The sequence below is a fragment of the Ceratotherium simum genome, chromosome 16, assembly GCF_057802395.1.
Source record: "Ceratotherium simum simum isolate JZ-2026a chromosome 16, ASM5780239v1, whole genome shotgun sequence".
Lineage (NCBI taxonomy): Eukaryota > Metazoa > Chordata > Mammalia > Perissodactyla > Rhinocerotidae > Ceratotherium > Ceratotherium simum.
Genome location: NC_141915.1, coordinates 58,931,293 through 58,951,984, shown reverse-complemented (window position 1 = coordinate 58,951,984; position 20,692 = coordinate 58,931,293). Strand labels below are relative to the sequence as shown.

At 53.8% G+C, this 20,692-nt stretch overlaps 1 protein-coding gene across 1 annotated transcript; it reads left to right on the top strand.

The window, feature by feature from the left end:
- The first annotated feature begins 6,503 nt into the window (after positions 1–6,503).
- LGALS3BP (galectin 3 binding protein) lies at positions 6,504–18,271 on the top strand. The gene is made up of 6 exons (XM_004432831.3): positions 6,504–6,631; positions 8,589–8,664; positions 9,731–9,922; positions 10,948–11,079; positions 12,647–12,899; positions 16,867–18,271. Exons 1-6 carry the CDS (start codon positions 6,611–6,613, stop codon positions 17,918–17,920), a joined length of 1,728 nt encoding a protein of 575 aa, XP_004432888.1. The 5' UTR covers positions 6,504–6,610; the 3' UTR covers positions 17,921–18,271.
- The last annotated feature ends 2,421 nt before the right edge of the window (positions 18,272–20,692 follow it).

Here is a 20,692-nt window from a genome sequence, read left to right as displayed (position 1 = left end):
CTCTTTTGTCTCCTGGTCTATGTTGGCTGTTCTCCAAGGGCGCCGCCCCAGGGCATACGAGAGACGATGATTCACACGCCAGCTCAGTGAGCCAGCTCAGTGAAGGGTGCGCTCTGTCTGTGTGCATGGTGGGGGCAGGGAGTACTGGCAAAGAGCACGCAAGAAGAGTTCTTGGCACAGGATGTCTGATGTGCCATGGGCATTCATGGGACAGGGACCCATGAACCTTTGCCAACCAGGGAGCCTTTCTGGAAACCCAATCACCCAGTCCAACTTTTGATGACATCTGAAGATGCTCCTTTGGTCTTAATGGTTAGGAATATAGGCTCTGAACCCTCCCAGGTCCAGTCCTGGCTCTGATACTTTGTAGCTGTGTGACCTTGGATAGATTATCTAACGTCTCTATGCTTTAATTTCCTCATGTGCAAAAGGAAGATAACAATAGAGCTGTTGGGAATGGTAAATGAGTTCACACACATAAGGGTCTTGCCTGATGCCTAGTTAGCATGCACCCATTCTGTTGTTGTGGCTCACCAAGTGGAGATATCTGGAAGATTTGGTGATGAGGTGGGGCTCGGGTGAGAGGGCTAACTGATCTGGGTATCATTAGTGTGTCTGATGAATCTGCAGGAGCAAATGAGACCATGCCAAAGGACATGCAGGGTCCTAAGAAGTCCTAACTTGAAACCCCAGGAACAACGGGAAAGGAGGGGACTAGTAAAGAAGAGAGGCTTAACCTGGAGAAGGAGGAAACCAAGAGAGTGTGGTATCATGAAAGCCAGTGCCCACATCTTTTGTCCCATCCCCAGCCCGCTCTGTGTCCCCAGGGCCTGACCTGCGTGAACCTCATGAACCCTCTGGGATTGACCCCTGACTGGCAGGAGGGAGGGGGTGAGCTGGGAGTCCCTGATTCCCTCCTGCAGGGTTGGTCCTGCACTGTCTTACAGGGCAGCTCCCTCTACCCACTCTCTCCCAGCCTGGGCTCCAGTAACCACTCCCTGCCTTTGTCCCTTCTGGCCTGGGAGTGGTCCTAGCTGCAGATCCCACACTACCCCCTGTGGTGTCCTTATTCCCTGCTCATGCACACCTAGTAAATAGCCCTTTTCTTCAAGCCTCCGTAGATTATCCTCATTTGGAGCCATCTGTTTCCTGCTGGGAACCTGAGCAGTGCAGCCAGGGAGGAGAGTCAACCATCACACACTGCAGGGCCGTCAGTAAGAAGGTCTGGAGAGTAGCCAGGGACCGAGAAACAAGGAGGACTCGGTGTTCTTGGCGATCCTCGTGAGGGCAGTTCCAGGAGGGGGAGGGGGAGAAGCCAGAGCGCCTCAGGCGAGGCGGGAACGAGGTGAGGAACTGCAAGTGGAGGGGCAAGGAACTGAAAATCAGGTCTTGAGCCTCTCTTTAAGAGGTCCTGATGGCTGGACTCACGCAGGCAGTGACTCGTGCCTGTGTGGCACTCTTGTGTGTCCAGTGTGCAACTCGTCAGCAAAAAGAAACTCCCAAAAGTCATCTCGGGACTTAGTGGAAAAAATGAGATCAGTTTCTTTCCAAATGTTAATTCTGTCCTCTTATGCACTTTAAATTGGTAAATGTTAAGGTAACTTATACCTTAATAAAATTGTTAAAAGATTTAAATAAAGCAAAAATAAAATGCCTTCACACAAAGAAAATTCCAGGCCCAGATGGCTTCACTGGTGAATTGTACCAAACATTTAAGGAAAAAATAATACAAACCAACACAAAATCTTCCATGATTTGGGGAATTGGGAACACTTCCCAGCTCATTTTATGAGGGCACCACTACCCTGATACCAAAACCAGACAAATGTTTACAAGAAAAAAAAAAATACAGACCAGTATCCCTCATGAACATAGATGCAAAAATCCTTAGCAAAAATTTAGCAAGTTGAATCCAGCAATATAGAAAAATGAAAACACTTCATGACAAAGTGTGGTTTCTGCCCAGAATGCAAGGTTGGTTTAATATTCTAAAATCAATCGATGTAATTCAGCATATTAACGGACTAAAGAGGAAACCATATGATCATATCAAAAGATACAGAAAAAGCATTTGGCAAAATCCAACACCCACTCATGATTTAAAAAAAAGTGAAACAAAAACAAAACAAACTCTTAGCCAACTAGGAATAAAAGGAACTTCTTTAACCTGATAAAGGGCATCTGTGAAAAACATACAGCTAACATCATACTTCACTGTGAAAGACTGAATGTTTTCCTCCTAAGTCTGGGAACAAGGCAAGAATGTCTGCTTTCACCAGTATTTTCTCCCCCACTAAACTTTTTATCTTGAAATTATTTTAAACCACCTAGAAGTATAGTGTTGCTATGTTCCCTTCACACAGCTTTCTCCAGTGGTAACACCTTACGTTACCATAGCACAATTATACAGCCCAGGAAACTGGCATTGCTGTCATCAGTTTTATTCACCAACCATCTTATTGGAGGTCCCAGAGAGTGCAATTAGGCAAGAAAGAGGAAAGTCATAAAGATTGGAAAAGAAAGAGTAAAACTATCTTTATTTGCTAATGGCAAGACCAACTAGGTAGAAAAGCCTCAGAAATCTTCAAAAATAACTGTTAGAACTAACAGTTGAGTTTAACAAAGCTGCAGGATACACAGTCCACATATAGAGATTAATTTTATTTCTATATAGCTGCAGTGAACAATTGGAAATGGAAATTTTTAAATACAGTGTCATTTACAGTAGCACCAAAAAACGTGAAATAGATATAAATCTAACAAAACGTGGAAGATCTGTATGCTGAAACTACAAAACACTGATGAAAGAAATTAAAGGAGACTCAAGTGAAACAATATACTGTCTTCACAGATGGGAAGACTCAATTTTGAGAAAGAAAAACAAAGTTGAAGGACTTATACTATCTGACTCCAAGAGTTAATATAAGGCTATAAGTAATCAAAACTGTAATATTGGCATAAGAAACATAGACATATAAATCAATGAAATAGAAGAGGGTCCAGAAACAGACCCATATGTATGTGGTCAGTTGATTTTTGACAAAGGTACCAGGGCTATTCAGTGGGAAACAGATTGTCTCCATAAGTGGTGTTGGGACAAGTCTAATCTATATGGAAATAAATGATTGAAACCCTTATCTCCCATCATACACAAAGTTAACTCAGAATAGATCATAGACCTAAATGTAAGAGCTGAAACGACGAAACTCCTAGAAGATGACGACATAGGAGAAAATCTTTGTTAGGCAAAGATTTCTTAGATATGACACCAAAAGAATAATAAATTGAGCTTTAACCAAATTCAAAACGTTTGCTCTTCAGAACACAAAACAAAACAAAATTTGCAAATCATATATCTGCTAAAGGACTTGTATCGGGATATATAAAGAACTTATACAACTCAGTAATAAGATAAACAACCCAATTTAAAATGTGCATAAGATTTAAATAGACGCTTCACCAAAGAGGATGTACGAATGACAAATAAGCATATGAAAAGATGCTCAACATCAGTAGTCATTAAAACCACAATGAGATTCCACTATATACCCACTAGAATGGATAAAATTAAAAAGCTGGCAATCCCAAGCATTGGTGAGGATTTAGAGTCACTGGAAGGGTCATAAAATTGCTAGTAGGAATGCAAAATGGTTCAGCCACTTTGGAAAACAGGTTGACATTTTCTTAAAAAGTTAAATCTACATCTACCATATGACCCAGTAATCCTATCTATAGGTATTTACACACAAAAAATAAAAACTTACGTTCATGCAAAGACTTGTGTGACTTGTCTCCAAATGTTCCTAACAGCTTTATTCATAATAGTCAAAAACTGGGAACGACCCAAATGTCTGTCAATGCATAAATGCGTAAACAAATTATAGTCTTTCCATACAGTGGACTACTACTCAGCAAAAAAATGAACCAATTACTGATATTCACAGTGATGGAATGAATCTCAAAAGCTTACAAAAGATTACATACAGTATGTTTCCCTTTTTATGAAATTCTAGAATAGGCAAAGCTGCATGGCAATAAGCAGATCGGTGGTTGCCAGGGTCAGGGCTGGTGGAGGGGACTGACTGCAAAGAGACAGAAGAGAACATTTGGGGATGATGAAAATGTTCTGTATATTATGATGGTCATGGTTACCATCTGTATACATTTATCAAAACTCATTAAATTGATGCATTTTACTGTGTGTAAATTATATTTCAAGCCAATTAAAAAAAAAGAAAGAGAGAAGTGTGTGGGTTTGAATCCCAGCTCTCTCCCTTCCAGCTGTGTGACTTTGGGCAGATTTCACCTCTCTGTTTTCTCATCTATAAAAGGGGTTAATAAGAGCAGCGACTTCCCATAGTGGTTGGGAGTATTAAATGGGTCAGTTCATGTCACAGGTTTACAGTAGTGCCTGGCTGCATCAATATTAGCATTATAGGTAATGTTCCTGTATTCTGCAGGGGAGGTGGAGTAGAGGCACAAAAAATATCTTGTAAACCAGCTAAGAGTTCTGTCTCTGAAAGCCCCCAGCACTCTCCCTGCCACGTCTTGGCAGTGGCTTCCAGATTACAGCAGCATCGTCCACACTGTCACAGTTGGGCCCGATTGTTTGCAGTGTCCGGGGCTTTCCCAGTCTCTCTATCAGAACTGAGCCCCTCCTCTCTGGAGCAGATCATTTCAAGCTCCCGTTCCACGTTCCCTTTATGGGAACCTAAGGCTGGAACAGCCTTGAGAGCCTGGGGAGCAGATACCGTGCTGTGATGCTGTGCTGAGGCCTCCATCTTACATTTTATTTGCCTGGACCTGAAGGACTTTCCAGGACTCTTGGCTAAAGATTCAGCAACTTGAGTTTTTAAACATTTCCACCACCACCTGCCAAAGGACTTCCTCTGCATTCCGGGCCTTGACTGGCCACTTATTTGAGATAAAATCAACGGAGACCATGAGAAGTGACAATGCTGGAGTTCCTGTGTCAGCGAGAACTGAGGCTCTTGATCTGGATGGGATTTTAAAACTCACTCCAGTGTCTTGTTTTGCCAGTTCTATTTCCAGCTGCCTCGCCCCCTGCATCTTTAGTTTCTTTGGAGGGGACTAGATGAACTGTGGAGTCCCCCAAAACCTCACTTCTTGGGCAAATATACATTGAATGTTTGACCTGGGCGCTCGCCCTCTTGGACTGCAGGCTGCCAGTGTGTCTCACCCGGTGGTTCTCAGCCCTGGCTGCACGTTGGAGCCACCTGGAAGGCTTTTAAATGCCAATGTCTGTCCCCACCCAGAGGTTGTGACTTAATGGGTCTGGGCATTGGGAGTTTGTAAAACTTCTGGATGATTCTCACATGCAGACCAGGTCGACAGCCACTGGGTTAGAGAGACCTGGGGACATTACAAAGGGATAACTCTCGTCCAGAACCTTGGGATGCCAGTGACAGAAACCGAGGGCGTTGATTGCCTCATTTAACTGTGAAGCCCTGGGCTTGACCTTGGCTTCAGGCCAGCTGGACCCAGGAACCTAGTTTCCTCCATCTCGCAGCTCTGCCCCACCTGCTGCCTCAGCTGGGCTTTCCTCGGGCACAGGCTGGGGCACACGGCACAGCAGCTCCAGGCCACATGCCCCCATAGGGTCGCTCTCCATGAATGTGAGGCCGACTCTCGCTGGGCTGGCTGGGATCATGGCCTGTCCCTGACACCATTGTGTGGCCAAGGGGCCCACAGGGCTCTGACCAGCCAGGCCCTGGTCAGATCCCAGGGCAGCCTGGGGCCCTCAGAACCACACAGTCTGGGAGTGAGAGAGGAGGGCTTATCCAAGGGAAAATCGAGGTGCTGGCTTTCTGCTGGAGGACAGAGAATGGGGGTGAGGTGGGTAGAACAATTTATGTCCACTCCAGAGGTTCTGTCTCCTGCCCCACTGGGGGTGAGACGCTGGGAGAATGACCATTATTGGGGTGGGTGGCATACTCTGGGGATGTTGTCTCATGTCTCAGGGTCTCCCTCCCCCATTAAGGGGGACGACACTGTGCAGCTTCGCGGGGTGTGGCCCTTTCTGTGACGTCAGGCATGTCAGGTGCTTAGAGCAGGGTGGACTTGGGAATGAGTGGCCACTCCAGCGCTGTCCACCCTGTGGCAATGTGTGAGACCAGGAAACAGATCGGAGCATATACTAAGACCCCTCGGTCACTGGATGCAAACCCGGCCTGTCTGTGCCCACCCTCTGCTCTTCTCGCTGTCCCCTGCTTCCCCTCCCCTCCCCTCCCCTCCCCGATGCCAGCCCCTGGCGCTGGTCCAGTTTGGAAGAGGGTTTAAATTCAAATGTGGCTGTCAGCTGTCGTGCTCTGGTTATCAAGTCAGCCGGATGGCTGCCTTGGGCAGCTGCCATCCCCGACACCCACAGTCAGGGATGAGAGGAAGGAGGGGGGCGCCAGGGAGCCTTGTCAGCAGCCAGCCCCAGGAGAAATCTGTCACGTGGTTTCTGAAAATCGAAACTAGAATCAGTTTTCTGAAGCATTTCCTGAAGGGACCAGCCTGACCACGCTCTGCACTGGGAGGGTTTCCTGGGTTGAAGGACAGTCTGCAGAGGGCTCCTGCAGCAGGAGGTGGGAGGCCCAGGACCACCATGAGCAGTTGCCTCTGGCAGGTAAGCTCAGGCCTCTTGCTCTCTCTACACAGCATCATCTAGTGGGGGCCAAGTCTCCCTGTTTGCACCACCCAGCGGGGGATCTGGTGCTCCTCCTGAGCCCAGGGACCATCATTGCTTCTCCCAGATCTGTAGGGCCTCTGTGTACAGTTGGGCAGGTTGTTCACTGCAAAGGGACACCAGCCAAAGGGGCAAAAAGGCTTGGAATTCAGCCCACGGCCCTCTCACCTGTCTGTGCATTCTGGCCCAGGCCTCCCTTCACCCGAAGGAAGAGCCCCTTTTTCTAATTGGCACAAAGGCACCGTATGGGTCAAGGGCAGCCCCATCCAACTTCCCATATGAGGGAGTCAGGCAATAACAGGTGTCCCCTGCCACCCCAAGGGCAGCGACATTTGCATGCCGTGCACCAGGTATCTGATTGGCCATCTTCCAGGACCCTGAGTTCCTGTCCCAGGACAAACAAACCCAGTGGCAGCGGCTCTCCAGGGAGTGTAGAGGTTGACCAACCATCCTGGTTTGCCTGGGACTGACAGCATGTCCCAGGACACAGGACTTCCAGTGCTAAAACCAGCGCAGTCCCTGGCACACTGGATGGTGGTCACCCTGGCCCCTCCAGCCGTCTGCTGAGCTCAATGCAATGCAGGCCCCAACCTGCACTTACCAGCTGTGTGATGCGGAGCCAGTTACCTCTCTGGGCTTCAGCTCCTTCACTTGTCAGGTAGGGTTAACAAGGCCTTTCTCAGGGGTCGTGGTAAGGGTTCCCTGAGCTGGTGCGTGTGAGTAGCCCTGGCACAGGGGATGCCCATTCAAGGCCAGTTAACAGATCAGTGTGCCTAGGAGCCCAGGGGTCTTGTTAATGCAGAACTAGGGTGCTGCTTCAAGGTGACCAGCCCTGACTTGTAGGGACTCTCACAACAGCGGCCTCATCCCCCACTTGCTGGACCTCGGGGGGTGGGGACGGTCACAGGATTCTTACTGAGCCAGGGAAACAATGACTGGCTCTTCCAGGTCCGGGGTACGGGGGGAGGGAGGCAGGTGAGGGGCAGGGTGGGAATGAAGAGGAAGAGCAAGCAGCAAGAATTACAGAGAGGCGAGGACTCCAGGCAAAACCTGGGAGGCCTGGGTTCCCCCACACCAGATGGCTGTGTGGCCCTGGTGGCCCCAGCCTCTTCAAGCTTCTGTTTCTTGGGGACACTGACCTCACAGGTGGCAGCGCCAGGTCCACACCAAGCCCACTCAGCATTTCCTCCCCATCCTGGTCCCGGTAGCCCCAGTCTAGCCCCCACCCCCCCAACCAGCTGCACAGAGACTCAGCACTCAGCTCTGACCTCCCCCACCCCCGAACCCCCCCACCAAGCCTGACATCTCTCACTGCTGCCTGTCCCTCTGTCGCTCCTGGCCTGGGTTACTGTGGCCTCCTCCTGATGTGTCCCCCTGCTCTGCTCTCACTCCCCTCCCTTCCAGGGCTCACATGGTCCAGAACTCCAGAATGTTCTTTATCTGCTGCAGACCTTGGGCACTCCCCCAGGGGTCCGTTGCCTGAAGATACGGCTTAGCAAGGCTCACCAGGCCTCTCCCCATCTGGGCCCTGCACACTCCCATCTCCTCCCTCTCCACCCTCCTCACCGTCACCACTGACAGCCACACCCAGGGCCTTGTTTTCTGAGATGGGCTCCTGTTTCCACTGTCCTCACTGCTCGAGACACCCCCTGCTCGCCCCCCTTCATCTGGGCAAGTCTTACTCGTTCTTGGAGGACCACCCTTCAGATGAGGTGAGGGACTCCCACTGGGGTGCCCAGAGCAGCGGGCATTCCTCATACTCACGGCTCTGCGGGAGCAGAGACCGCGCCCATCAGCTGTCCTCCACAAGTAGGGTCTGAAGGATGGATGGACAGACTGGGCCTGGTCCTGAGGGCTGTCCAGCTCCACTGTCTCACTCTGCCGCCTCTTGCTGCAGGACGAGGGGCTCCCAGGCAAGGCCATGGCCCTCCCACGGCTCCTCTGGATGTGGCTGCTGGTCACAGGGACTCAAGGTGAGCCGAGCCCTGGGGAATGCCAGAAGCAACAGTTGGAGAAGCCCCTGCTCCCTAGCTCTACGGGGTTGACCCTCTCCTTGCAGAAAGTCTAGGCAATGTGCTGTCCAGTGCCTGGGTCACCGGGACCAGCCTGGGTCTTCTCTCCTGCTTGACCCTAGTTGTCCCGAGTCATGGTGGATTGTATCTTGGAGGTGGATACCAAGTGCTTCTCCATTCCACCTAGTGGGAACCAGAGGGACGCAGTAGGAGGGGCACATTGGACAAGCCAAATGCTGGGGGTCATGAGGTCAGTGCCCTTTGGACACAGTCAGCCTTCCAGACTCCTAGACATCTGTCCTCCTGCTCTTTACACCTCAAGGCCCAGGAGCCCCTTCCTCATCCTAGTGACCCCACAGTGGCCTGCTGCACCCCTAACTGGGAATTGCCCTTTGACATGGCACCCAGCTCCTGCCTGACCCTGTCAGCACCGGGAGGGGCTGGCTGGGGATGTCAGTGAGCTGAGTCCTAGAAGAACGAATATGGGGCCAGGACCCCGCTTTCTCTCTGTGCCTGTGTTTCTGGGGGTCCCTGGGCCTGCTGCCCCCCGGCATTCCCCCAGACACCTCCCAGCAATCCTTGCTGTGGTGCACAGGCTGCCCCCCCAGGCCCAGACACCCTCAGGTGAGATCAGCATGGGCCCCTTCCCCCTCCCCACTCTTCCCTGGGGTCCTGCACCCCTACTCTCAGTGCTGTGCACCAAGCATCCCTTCTGCCCCTTTTCTATCAACGGAGCAAAGGGCTGAGACCTCGAAGACAAGACAAGGCAAGTTTACCTTCTGTGTGTTGGTTGGGGGGGCTATGCACATCTTCCACTCCTCCCCCATGGGCAACCCCCTCGAGGTTGGATGGGGGACTTTAAAGCTAATTGTCCAGTGGTCACCCCAGCTGGGGGGAACTTTACTGCCCCCACAAAAGCACACAGTCCTGCAGAAGTGTGGGGCGGTCAGTGCTGCCAGCCTGGATGGAGACCCAGCCACCCAACCTTCCTCCCGCTGACCTTTGCTTTCCCTTGGGAGCCCTGCAGGTGTGAAAGATGGTGACATGCGGCTGGCCAATGGGGACACCGCCAATGAGGGCCGCGTGGAGATCTTCTACAGAGGCCAGTGGGGAACAGTGTGTGACAACCTGTGGGACCTGACAGACGCCAGCGTTGTCTGCCGGGCCCTGGGCTTTGAGAACGCCACTGAGGCTCTGGGCAGAGCCGCCTTTGGGCCAGGTAGGCCTGCCGGTACCCGGGTCTGCCAAAGCTGAGACACGCTGCCAGGCAGCCAGTCCCAGGAAGGGCCCGTCACCTACGACATGCAAATGGCATTCCTATCAGTTAGCCCTGGCAAGCACTGGAGCTAACCCTGAAGCCCTGTGCTGGTGAAGCCCCCGGGCCTGGCTCGCTCATGCTGTGATGTGATTTTTGGTGACAGGGCTCTTGGGCACCTCATTCAGGAGCTCAGCTGTGTTTGTTCCCTTCAGCCCAGGAGCTCCACTCCTGGGAATTTATCTTGTTGGAACAATTTCCCCCAAAAGAAAAGTCCATGTGCAGGAAGATTGTCACTGACACAGTGGCTGCGATTCTGAAGAAAGGGAAATAATCTAGATATTCAGTGACAGGGAAGATGCACAAATTGTGGGATACTAATTCGATGTCTATGAAGCAGACAGACTGTGAGAAGGAAGGCTACGATTCTTAGAAACCTAAACCTGGCTTTTGTGTGATGGGATTTGAATAAGCACTTAGTATAGTCTTTTGAACACAGAAATCCTATTGTATTTAAAGTTAGCAGACCTGTGAGCAACTCTGTCAGGTTCATGTCCTCTAACGGTGAAAACAAAACAAAACAAAAACTCACAACACTGTTTCTATGAGAGATTGATGAACTTTGTTTAAAATTAAAAAAAAAAAGGAACACGTTTTATAAACGTGTCACTCAATACAGAATTGTATAAAAAAATTATTCATTTTGGTACAATGTCACAATAGTAAATCCGAACCCACATTCGAATAGTCAGCAGCTCATACCTGGTAGACGACATATACACGTGGACATGCTCTCAAGAGGAGTGTGAATGACAAAGAGCTGCTTTAGTGCACCAGGAGGCTGGCAGGGTGTTGTTCCCTCTTTGTGCACTAAATGTGACTGTTCTTGGTGAGGCTTCTCAGGGGAGGAGCCCTGTTCGCAGGGCCTTCCCCAGGGGCTGAGAGCCCCAGTCCCGCTCCAGCCTCTTTCCTCCTTGCTGTGCCTCCAGGAACGGGCCCTATTATGTTGGACGAGGTACAGTGCACAGGGACAGAGCCCTCGCTGGCCAACTGCAAATCCCTGGGCTGGCTGAAGAGCAACTGCAGGCACGAGAGGGACGCTGGCGTGATCTGCACCAACGGTGAGCGGGCACGCCCCATCCCAAGCCCCCCGAAGTGCTGGGGTCCCCTGGCTGCCACGGAGGCCCGAGCCTATGGATCCCAGGAGTGGAGGTCCTGCCCACTCCCTGCCCTCTCAGCATACACGCCCCCCATGCAGATCACACACCTGTGCAAAGGTTGGCAGGTGATTCCCCCTCTCCAGGACAAGGTGAGAAAGCCCACCAATCCCACCACTCCACAAAAACGAATCCCAAATTCCTCACCGGCCTCTCCAGGACCTGCTCAGAAATGCTCCGTTCAACCTGGTTATCGGGCAATGAGGCACATCCGAATACACACAATGTCTGCATATTGCAAGCCTATCTCTTTAACCGCCAATGTTTGATTCTTGGTGGTTTTCCTTCTGAAACACATTACCCAGCACCCCGAGTGCTGAGACAGCATGCCGAAGGTGCTGTCAACATTTCCTGACGGTGGGGAGGCCTGCTTACAAACCGCCCAACCCTCCCCTCCCCCGACTCCATCAGACCTGACGACCCAGGCTGCTCTGCGTGTTTGAGTCCTTGACTTGAGTTGTACCATTGTACTTCGCTCTCTCACAGCCACTTGTCCTTCTCCCTGGGCTTGCACACACAGCCTGGGGGCACTCCCTGCCTATTCCCATGGCCCTGAGCCGGGGTGCCAGATGGCCAACCTGCGGCCCCTAAGGCTTGGGGTGAGGGGGCTATACCACAGGAAGCCAGGGTGTTCACGCAAGGAGAAAGTGGCCGGATGGAGGGCCGCGCTGGGGAGGGCACAGGAGACGCACCTGGGCTGTGGGGCCGGGGGTGCAGGGCAGGAAGAGCCTCTGGCGGGGAGCCCTTTGGCAAGAGTAGAGGCCGGAGGAGGCTCCTGAGAGTCTGGGGTGCAAGAAGGCATGCGGGAGCTGAACCCACCTGGTTTAAATGTGGGAATTGATTCAAACCTATTTGTGGCAAAAAAGGAAGAAATGGGATTTAGTTCCTGGTAGGCTTTGGGAGGGGTCCAGGGAGGGGGTGCATCACCCCCTGAACCACACTGGGGGCCTCGAGTAGCTTCTCTAGGCCTCGGTCCTCTGAAGGAGGCTGCTGAGGACCCCAAAGCTCTAACATCGAGTTGCCATAAGACCCTCACTCTTCCAACTGTCAAACCAGGGAAAAGGTTTGGGTTTTAGAAGGTAACATCTAGGTGATCCATAGATCAAGCGACTGATTGACTGGGACTTGAAAAGGATGGGGCCTCGGGCTCTGGAAGTCAGTGCCTCCAAATACCCCACCTGGAGGTGCTGCCTGAATTGGGGGGCGCAGATGAGCTAACCAGGGAGTCTGACGGGTGCAGGAGGGGCTCTGGCAATGGGGGCAGGAGCACCCTGTCTCCCAGGGCTCTTCTTTCCTCGTCTTCCCAGGGCCATTCTGAGTAGATCAGGCAGGGACTGAGGCCGCAAGTTCAGGGAAGAAATGGACTCCAGGAAACGGAAGTGTTTCCCGGGTCACAGAGCAGGTGAGTGACAGGGTCCGGTGCAGGCCACATCGTTTGCCTCCTGGCACTTTCCCTTGTGCCCCTTCTTAGAAACCAGAGGCGTCTACACCCTTGACCTGTCCAGCGCGCTCCCCGTGGCTCTGGAGCAGATCTTCGACAGCCAGAGGGGCTGCGACCTGTCCATCAGGGTGAAGGCAAAGGAGGAGGAAGACCTGGGCCTCTGTGCCCACACGCTGATCCTGTCTGCCAACCCCGAGGCCCAGGCCCTGTTGAGGGAGCCGGGCAGCGCAGTCACCATGGAGGTGGATGCCGAGTGTGTGCCTGTCGTCAGAGACTTCATCAGGTGAGCATCCTCAGGACCGGGGCCAGGGTACTGGGCAGTGTCCCTGGCTCACCCTCCCCTCCAAAAGCAGACCAGCACTGGCCAGAACAGTGCTTTCATTGACACACATGTGCACACATGCTCCTCACAACCCACAGCTCACATGTGTGCACACTCCCTCTTGTACATTCGCATGTGTTTTGCATACTCACACATGCATACACACTCACACTCACACCCACATGCTCTTGCACACATGCACGCTCACACATGTGCACTCTTGTGTATGCACATTCACACCCACTCTTACAGTCATCTGCATTTTCACACTCTCATACACACTCACATCTGTGCACACTCACACTGTTATACATACATACACATATTCACATTCTCCCATTCACATTCACACTCATGCGTGCACACACACTCTTACATGTGTACACCCACATGAACTGTCACACTCACGTGTACACCAACAGTCGTGTGCACACTCGCACACACATATGCAATCTGTCACATGCACACACTCAACACACATGCACACACGCACACTCTCACCCACTCACATACAGTCACACACAAATCTATCAACTTTCACAAAACACTGTATAAAAAAATCTCCCTGGGTAACCGCTCCCTCTTATAAGAAGTTATAAAACGCTTTGTGGATTATGAGTTTACCGCGAACAAGAAGCCTGGATTCATTGTGTGAAGAGGCTGCAGGAGGGAGGGTGGGACACAGCCGGACAGGAGAGTGTCTTAGCGGTCCATCCTATTCTTTCACATTCGAGGTGGCCAGGCTGGGTGACCTGCCGGCGGGGCTGCGAACACAGACCCCCAGAGCACACCGCACGGCCCCCAGAAGGCACAGACACTGTGTGTGCTGCGAGAAATTAGGTAGCTCTGAAACCCACACACAACTCTCTCTGTCTGAGGTATCATAAGGGTGCAATCTAAGGTTCCCAAGTACCTAAGAAATAATTATGAAAATCGTTCTCCCTCTCTGCACCTTACTTGCTCATGTGCAAGATAGAAAGCCTACAACTCCCAATCTGTCCACGCAGTAAGCGGGGTGGGGGAGCCCCGCAAGAGGGGCCCTCACAATGCCTCCCAAAGGCTTCCGCACGTGCCTGCATGTTGCAACCAGCAGGCTCAGCCAGCGCTCGTGAGCCCATTTCCCAGGTGAGGAAAGTGAGAAACGGAGGGGTCGGCCCCCGTCCTGAACCTGGGCTATTGCCTTTCCCTCCAGACCACCCTGGGAGGGGGTGTCCACTCTGTCACCACTCAGGGGCCTCCTAGGGACTTGAATTTTGAAAGCATCAATTTAAAAAAACAACTGCATATATTAAAAACTGTTCTCTCTTGGGGGCCCAGCCCAGTGGTGTAGTGGTTAAGTTTGCACGCCCTGCTTCCGGGGCCCGGGATTCGCGGGTTCGGATCCCGGGTGCAGACTACACACTGCTTATCAAGCCATGATGTGGCTGCATCCCACGTACAAAGTAGAGGAAGACAGGCACGGATGTTAGCCCAAGACCAATCTTCCTCAGCAAAAAGAGGAGGATTGGCGACGGATGTTAGCTCAGGGCTAATCTTCCTCACAAAAAAAAAACCTGTTTCTCTCATTCTATGACCCCCTGCTTTATATAGCTGAAAGTGGTATTTAAGAGAAAACAACAAATGGCAATTAAAATGGTTTCTTTCCAGCCAAGTATAAGAACTTGGTAGCTATCCTGTGCCCCTCCTAGTTTCTATAACGTTTGCGAATGAGGGCAGGTGCTCGCCCCTACCTTCCCGGCTGGCTGGAATCACTGCCGGTGGGCAGAGCTCAGTGATTCTTTCGAGTGTCTGGCCCTCTCTCTCTCTCTCTCTCTCTGTCTCTGTCTCTCCCTGTCTCCCTGTCTCTCTCTGACTCCCTATCTCTCTCTGACTCCCTATCTCTCTCTCTGTCTCCCTATATCTCCCTCCATATCTCTCTCTCTGTCTCTCTCTCTCTCTTCTCTCCCTGTCTCCCCATCTCTCTCTGGCTCTCTCTCTGTCTCTCTCTCCCTCTTTCTGGCTCTCTCTCCTCTCTCTCTCTACCTTTCTCTCTCTGTCTCTGTCTCCCTGTCTCTCTGTCTCCCTCTGTCTCCCTATCTCTCTCTGTCTCTCTCTAACTATCTCTCTCTGTCTCCCTGTCTCTCTGCCTGCCTATCTCTCTGTCTGTCTCTCTAGCTCTAGCTCTCTGTCTCCCTCACTCTGTCTCTCTCTCTGTGTCTCTCTCTCCCTCCCTCTCTCTTCCTTTCTCTCTCCATCTGTCTCTCTGCCTCCCCCAAGGCAGAGAGGCTGCAGTGAGCTGGATGCCCCTGGCCTCTTGGCCCTGGCCAGGCTCCAGAAGGCCAAAGGAGACCTCTCCTCATTGGGGCCACCCACAGACTCTCCCCCTCCCTTTGCCCCCACCACACAGCACCTGACGTCCAGGGAGGGCCTCCTGTCAGTTGTCCGGCTCCTGCCAGTTTCTGTGGTATCTGAGGGTCACTAACACTCCTGGCCTTTGGTCTTTTTGTCTTTTAGGGTGTTTTCTTCCCTGATGGCGGGGCAGGGCCGAGGGACCGATTGTGACCCCCTGTTCCCACCCTCTCTGGGAGCTGCCAGAGGCTGTGGGGCAGGCGGGCAGGGAGGTGGGAGAACCGGCTGCGGCTGGGGCCTCACTTGGCTTTGGGGTTGTGCAGCCACCAGCCTGGGAACTGTCCCTCACAGCCTGAAATGAGAATTAAGAGGCGATGACAAAACATTCTGCAGTATCCTCCCTCGCTTCATCAACCGCCATTTGGGGGCCCTCGGGGGCACTTACTGCTGATGAAAGCGCGGTGCCCAGAGGTCTGCACCCCGTCCCCTGTGCTGGTGCCGTCCCTGGGGAGAGGCTCCCGGGCTTCAGGCCGCGGTCAGGCAGATATCCAGTCAGTGGGCGACGAGCCAGAGGGCGGAGATGCCCTTGTTTGCCCAGAGTTCAGGGCCAGCCGCAGGAATCGCACAGTGTTGAGTGAATGATGAGTGCAGAAAGGGACAAAGGAGCGGGGACGTGCCTGTGCCCCGTCATTGCTCACGGCAGGGTCCCCAGTCCTCTCTGGGATCAGGGCCCGCCCTGCCGCCTGGGGTGCTGGGCGCACCTGCTGTTTTCAGGAGGACACGGCAGGCAGCAGGTCCTGGCTTCCTGGAAAGCTCAGCACTCGAGAGGAGCCGCCCGGCCCTGAGTGCCCTGTGGCCGTGGGGAGAATTTGCTCTTCCTCAGAGCAGGACTTCACTCACCGTGTCCAGGGGACAGTGGCAGACATGGCCTGGCGTTCTCCCTCCATGCATGTTTTCACGAAGCTCCTGATGGTGCACTGAGTCACGTGACGAATGGCAGACTGGGTGTTGCCTGCCTGGGCTCTCAGTTGTCAGGGAAGGCAGACAGGAAGCAGCCAAGGGCAATGCCCATGTCATGGGGGCACTTGACAAGCGCCAGGGCCAGAGGGTGCCCAGGGGCATCTAGCAGGGGACTGAAGGGGTCTGGCCAGGGGCGTGGCAGCAGGAAGGGAGGGGCAGTGCAATGCTGATGCCCAGGGTGGCCCGCAGGTCCTGGCACCTGGGGCCTGCATAGGCCTGGCTCAGGCCCACCAACGAGGGTGATGGCGATGAGGGAGGAGGCGGAGACCAGGAGGTGGTGGGGCCGCTTCTCCCACAGGAGGGATGGAGCTGCCCCCTCACAACCCTGGGATCTGCCCAGTTGTCAGTACACATCACTCTAAGCAAACGTGAGATTCAGAATGTGGGTCGACCCAAGAGATCAATTGGGGGGACTGAACGCCTCTTGAAATTGCTAACACCCCTGGGGGTGCTCATGGGTCAATGGCCAACAGATCATAGAGGGTCCTGTCAGAGCAGCGGGCCCGGCACACACCTGGGCCCACCTGTTGTCCTGCGGGGAGGGGTGTAATCAGGCGCTCAGCTCTCTCTCCCCCTCCAGGTACTTGTACTCCCGCAGGATCGACATCTCCCTGTCGTCCGTGAAGTGCTACCACAAGCTCGCCTCTGCCTACGGGGCCGAGCAGCTGCAGAGCTACTGCGGGCGCCTCTTTGCCATCCTCCTCCCCCAGGACCCCTCTTTCCAGATGCCCCTGGACCTCTACGCCTATGCGCTGGCCACCCAGGACCCCGTGCTGGAGGAGGTCTGCGTACAGTTCCTGGCCTGGAACTTCGAGGCCCTGACACAGGCCGAGGCCTGGTTGAGCGTCCCCGAGGCCCTGCTCCAAGTGCTGCTCTCCAGGAGCGAGCTGGCCGTGCCCAGCGAGCTGGCCCTGCTGACGGCCGTGGACGTCTGGAGCCGGGAGAAGCGCGCCTCCCGCGACGAGGTGGCAGGCTTGGTGGAGAAGGTCCGCTTCCCCATGATGCTGCCCCAGGACCTCTTCGAGCTGCAGTTTAACCTGTCCCTGTACTGGAGTCATGAGGCACTCTTCCAGGAGAAGATTCTGCAGGCCCTGGAGTTCCACACCGTGCCCTTCCGGCTGCTGGCCCAGTACAGAAGCCTGAACCTCACCGAGGACGCCTACAAGCCCCGGCTTTACACCTCACCCACCTGGAGCGCCTCCATCACAGGCAGTCCCCCAAAGTCCTCCTGCTATAGGTGTGAGCCCTACCGGTCCTTCCAGACCCCACAGCACCCCAGCTTCCTCTTCCGGGACAGGCTTGTGTCCTGGTCTCTTGTCTACCTGCCCACCGTCCAGAGCTGCTGGAACTACGGGTTCTCCTGCTCCTCTGATGAGCCCCCCATCCTAGGCCTCTCCAAGTCTGACTACTCGGATCCCACCATTGGCTACGAAAATAAAGCGCTGATGCTCTGTGGGGGGCGCTTCGTCGCTCACGTCACCGATTTCAAGGGCTCGAAGGCCATGGTCCCCAGCGCCCTGGGCACCAACAGTTCCAGGATCGCTTCCTTCTTCCCTTGCCCAGCAGGGTCCTTCAGCTACTTCCAGGCGGTCATCCGCCCATTCTACCTGACCAACTCCTCGGCCGTGGACTAGACAGGAGGCCGGGGGAGCCGAGGGGGCGGGAGCACAGAGAAGCTGGGCGCCTCCCGGGGTGCCCAAGCTGAGCCTTCCCCATCTTTCCTTCCTCTGCAGCCACCTCCAGCAACTGCCACCAGATGTCCCCCCTGCTCCCAGTGAGCTTGCTGAGCTTAGAGAAATTACTGGAAGGTTTCCACTAGTGCGCACCATGGGTGCTGAGAATTCCTGTTCTCCTGCTGCCTGGCCGGTGGGTCGAGAAGCGACAGGCAGGGGCACGGCACTGCAGGACTATCCACGCTGCCTTTCACTGTCTCGATCCTCTGTTGTCCTTTGTCTGAGAGCATTAAAGTTGCATTGTGGTTCCCAGGTCCTCTAGTTCGTGCAAAAAGGGCTGTTGAGTCCATTCTGCATTCAGACGTTGGGTGTGCTGGGCCCTGGGTACAGCGAACAAGCAGACGCTGTCCCTGTCCTCATGAAGCCGCGGTCTCCGGGTGAGAGGGGCCCTGGCAGGTAGACAAACACCTCGGTGATTACAAATCGCACAATGTGTGATGGAAACCACAGGGTGCGAGGTGGGAGGTACAGGCCGGACCTGCTTTAGACTGGGTCTCCGTGAAGAAATGAAGAACAAGGAGCAGCAGATGTGTGGAAAACGGGAGGGGAGTGTGTTCCAGGTAGAAGGAACAGCACGTGCTCAGAAGATTCCCTCTGAAATCCTTGCACATGTGCACAGGGTGAGGGCCGAAGGTTCTCAGCTGAGCATTGTCTGTAAGAAAGAAAATCTGGAAACAAGCTAAATACCCATCGGAAGGATGCTTGACCACAAATAAAAGACACCCACGATGGGGTAGGTCAGGCAGAAGAAGGATGTACTGGGAGAATACTGGGAGACCCACAGAATCTAAGGGAAGGCAGGAGGACGGGGCCTGGGGTCCTGTGGGGACATCCTGTTAGGATACCACCCCTGGGTTCTGGCCCCTGAAGGCCACCCCATGATGAGCAGGGGCAGGAATTCTACACTGTCCCTGACTCGCTGTGATACATGCTCCAGGCACAGGGCCCCCAGTGGAAGCATCTGGTTGGCCGAGCTCAGGCCACGTGCCCACCGCTCTTGGCCAGGGTCTGAGAGAACTAGCATCTGGACTGTTTTGGCCTCGGGAAGGGGAGGCGGCACAAAGCTCACCCAATGGGAGGGTTCAGGCACTGGGCAGCCAAGACAGCAGTGACCCCGCCACACACTCTTCTTCCCCACTGGCGCTTCGAAAACAAAAGCAGGGACACATCCTCTGCCTGGCGCAACGCAGCTTCTCCCTTCCCCAAAGGGAGCCCCCAGACCCCCGGGCTCCAGGTTCCGCACCCAGCTCCAGGCCTGCCATTTTGGCCACTTCTATGGCAGTCCCCTGATATTTTAAACATCTATCAATTTATTTAAACCACGCTGTTCACCAGCATCATCACTACCATCGGGGGCAACAGCGGGTGAAGGAAGAGAGGAAGGAAATGTATAAAATGCACCAGCCCCAGCAGAGGAGACGCCACGGGTGGAATTAGAGCCCCGTTGCAGCAGGTAGCCCGGAGTCCGTGGCATCGCTCCTCTCCCTGTTCCGTGGTCCCTCTGCCCGCAGCCAGCACCTCAGTAGTGAAGGTACTGGCCTGGTCAGGTAGCGAGGCTCTTCCTTCCAGAGCTCTGGGCCCTTGGGGCTCCTGCCTTTAAGGACACCTGCAGCCCGACATGGTGCCAGTAGATCGGCCGTTTGAGGGGACACCCTGAAGAATCACTCCAGTTCCTTCCATCCTCCTTGCACTTTTGAGTGGCAGCCCTGTTCCCCTGACAGGGCCAACCAGCCCAGCGCAGGCCTCCTGCCTTCTTTCTTCACCCATTTGATTTGCCCACGGGCACGAGAAGTCCCACAGGCTAGATGCCAGACTTAGGTTCCAGTTCAGTGGACTGTGGAGGGGTCTCTTGGTGGAAACATTCCTCTCTTGAGTGTAAGACCTCTAAACCAGCAGAGCCCCGAGTTTCAGGGGCCAGAAGCAAGACATTTTCCCCCGGGAGACCAGCTGTGCTGCCCAGTCACCCCTGGTCCCTCCCGCACTGGTGTTCCAGGTAAGGGAGAACCACGTATCGCCCACGAGCTCAGAGTGTGCCACAGGGCAGGCACTGCAGGGCAGGCTTGCTTTTTTTTCAGGTTTTGGTTTTATTGGAGCAGTAAATGAGAAGAGGATTTATTAAGGCATCTGGAAGTGGGGTGGCTCCAGGATTAGGTAATGTGTTGTCAACATGTCATCAGACCCAGGTTCTTCCATCTTTCATCACTGTTGTCCTGAGCCTCAGGGTTCATCCCAGCCTTCCTCTTCGTAAGCCACTTATGTGTCATGAGCTATTCATAGACAGTGAGCCCTGGGCCTCGGCACCTGCGTGACCTGGGGGCAGCCCTCGCACTCTTTGGTCAGTCCAGGGTCAGTAGCACTAAGGGCAGTGTGATGGGCGGGAGGGCCAAGCCAAATCGAGAATAAATGTCGACTCCTTGGGTGGAAGGTGTCGCCGTGAGCAACTGCCGTCAAGGAGCCAGCCGCTCCACCTGGGCACTGCAAGGTGCCAGCTGAGGGCTCACGAGCAAATGACGGATCACATCAGCCTGGTGACGAGGCCAAGATGAGCCCATGCAAAGCCTCCCTCCCTGCCACCAAGGCCACCTGGAGAGCCAGCAGAGCAGGCCCTTGTGGCTGGGGAAGAGGCAGAGTGACACCCCAGAGCAGCCTACCTGAGCCCCGCGGGTGAGAGCC

Bases quoted from the DNA above. Each gene is read 5' to 3' on its own strand.
- LGALS3BP (XM_004432831.3), top strand. From the start codon at position 6,611: ATGAGCAGTTGCCTCTGGCAG. The intron at 9,923-10,947 runs GTAGGCCTGCCG...CTGTGCCTCCAG, and splicing joins CAGAGCCGCCTTTGGGCCAG to GAACGGGCCCTATTATGTTG. The intron at 11,080-12,646 runs GTGAGCGGGCAC...GCCCCTTCTTAG, and splicing joins TGGCGTGATCTGCACCAACG to AAACCAGAGGCGTCTACACC.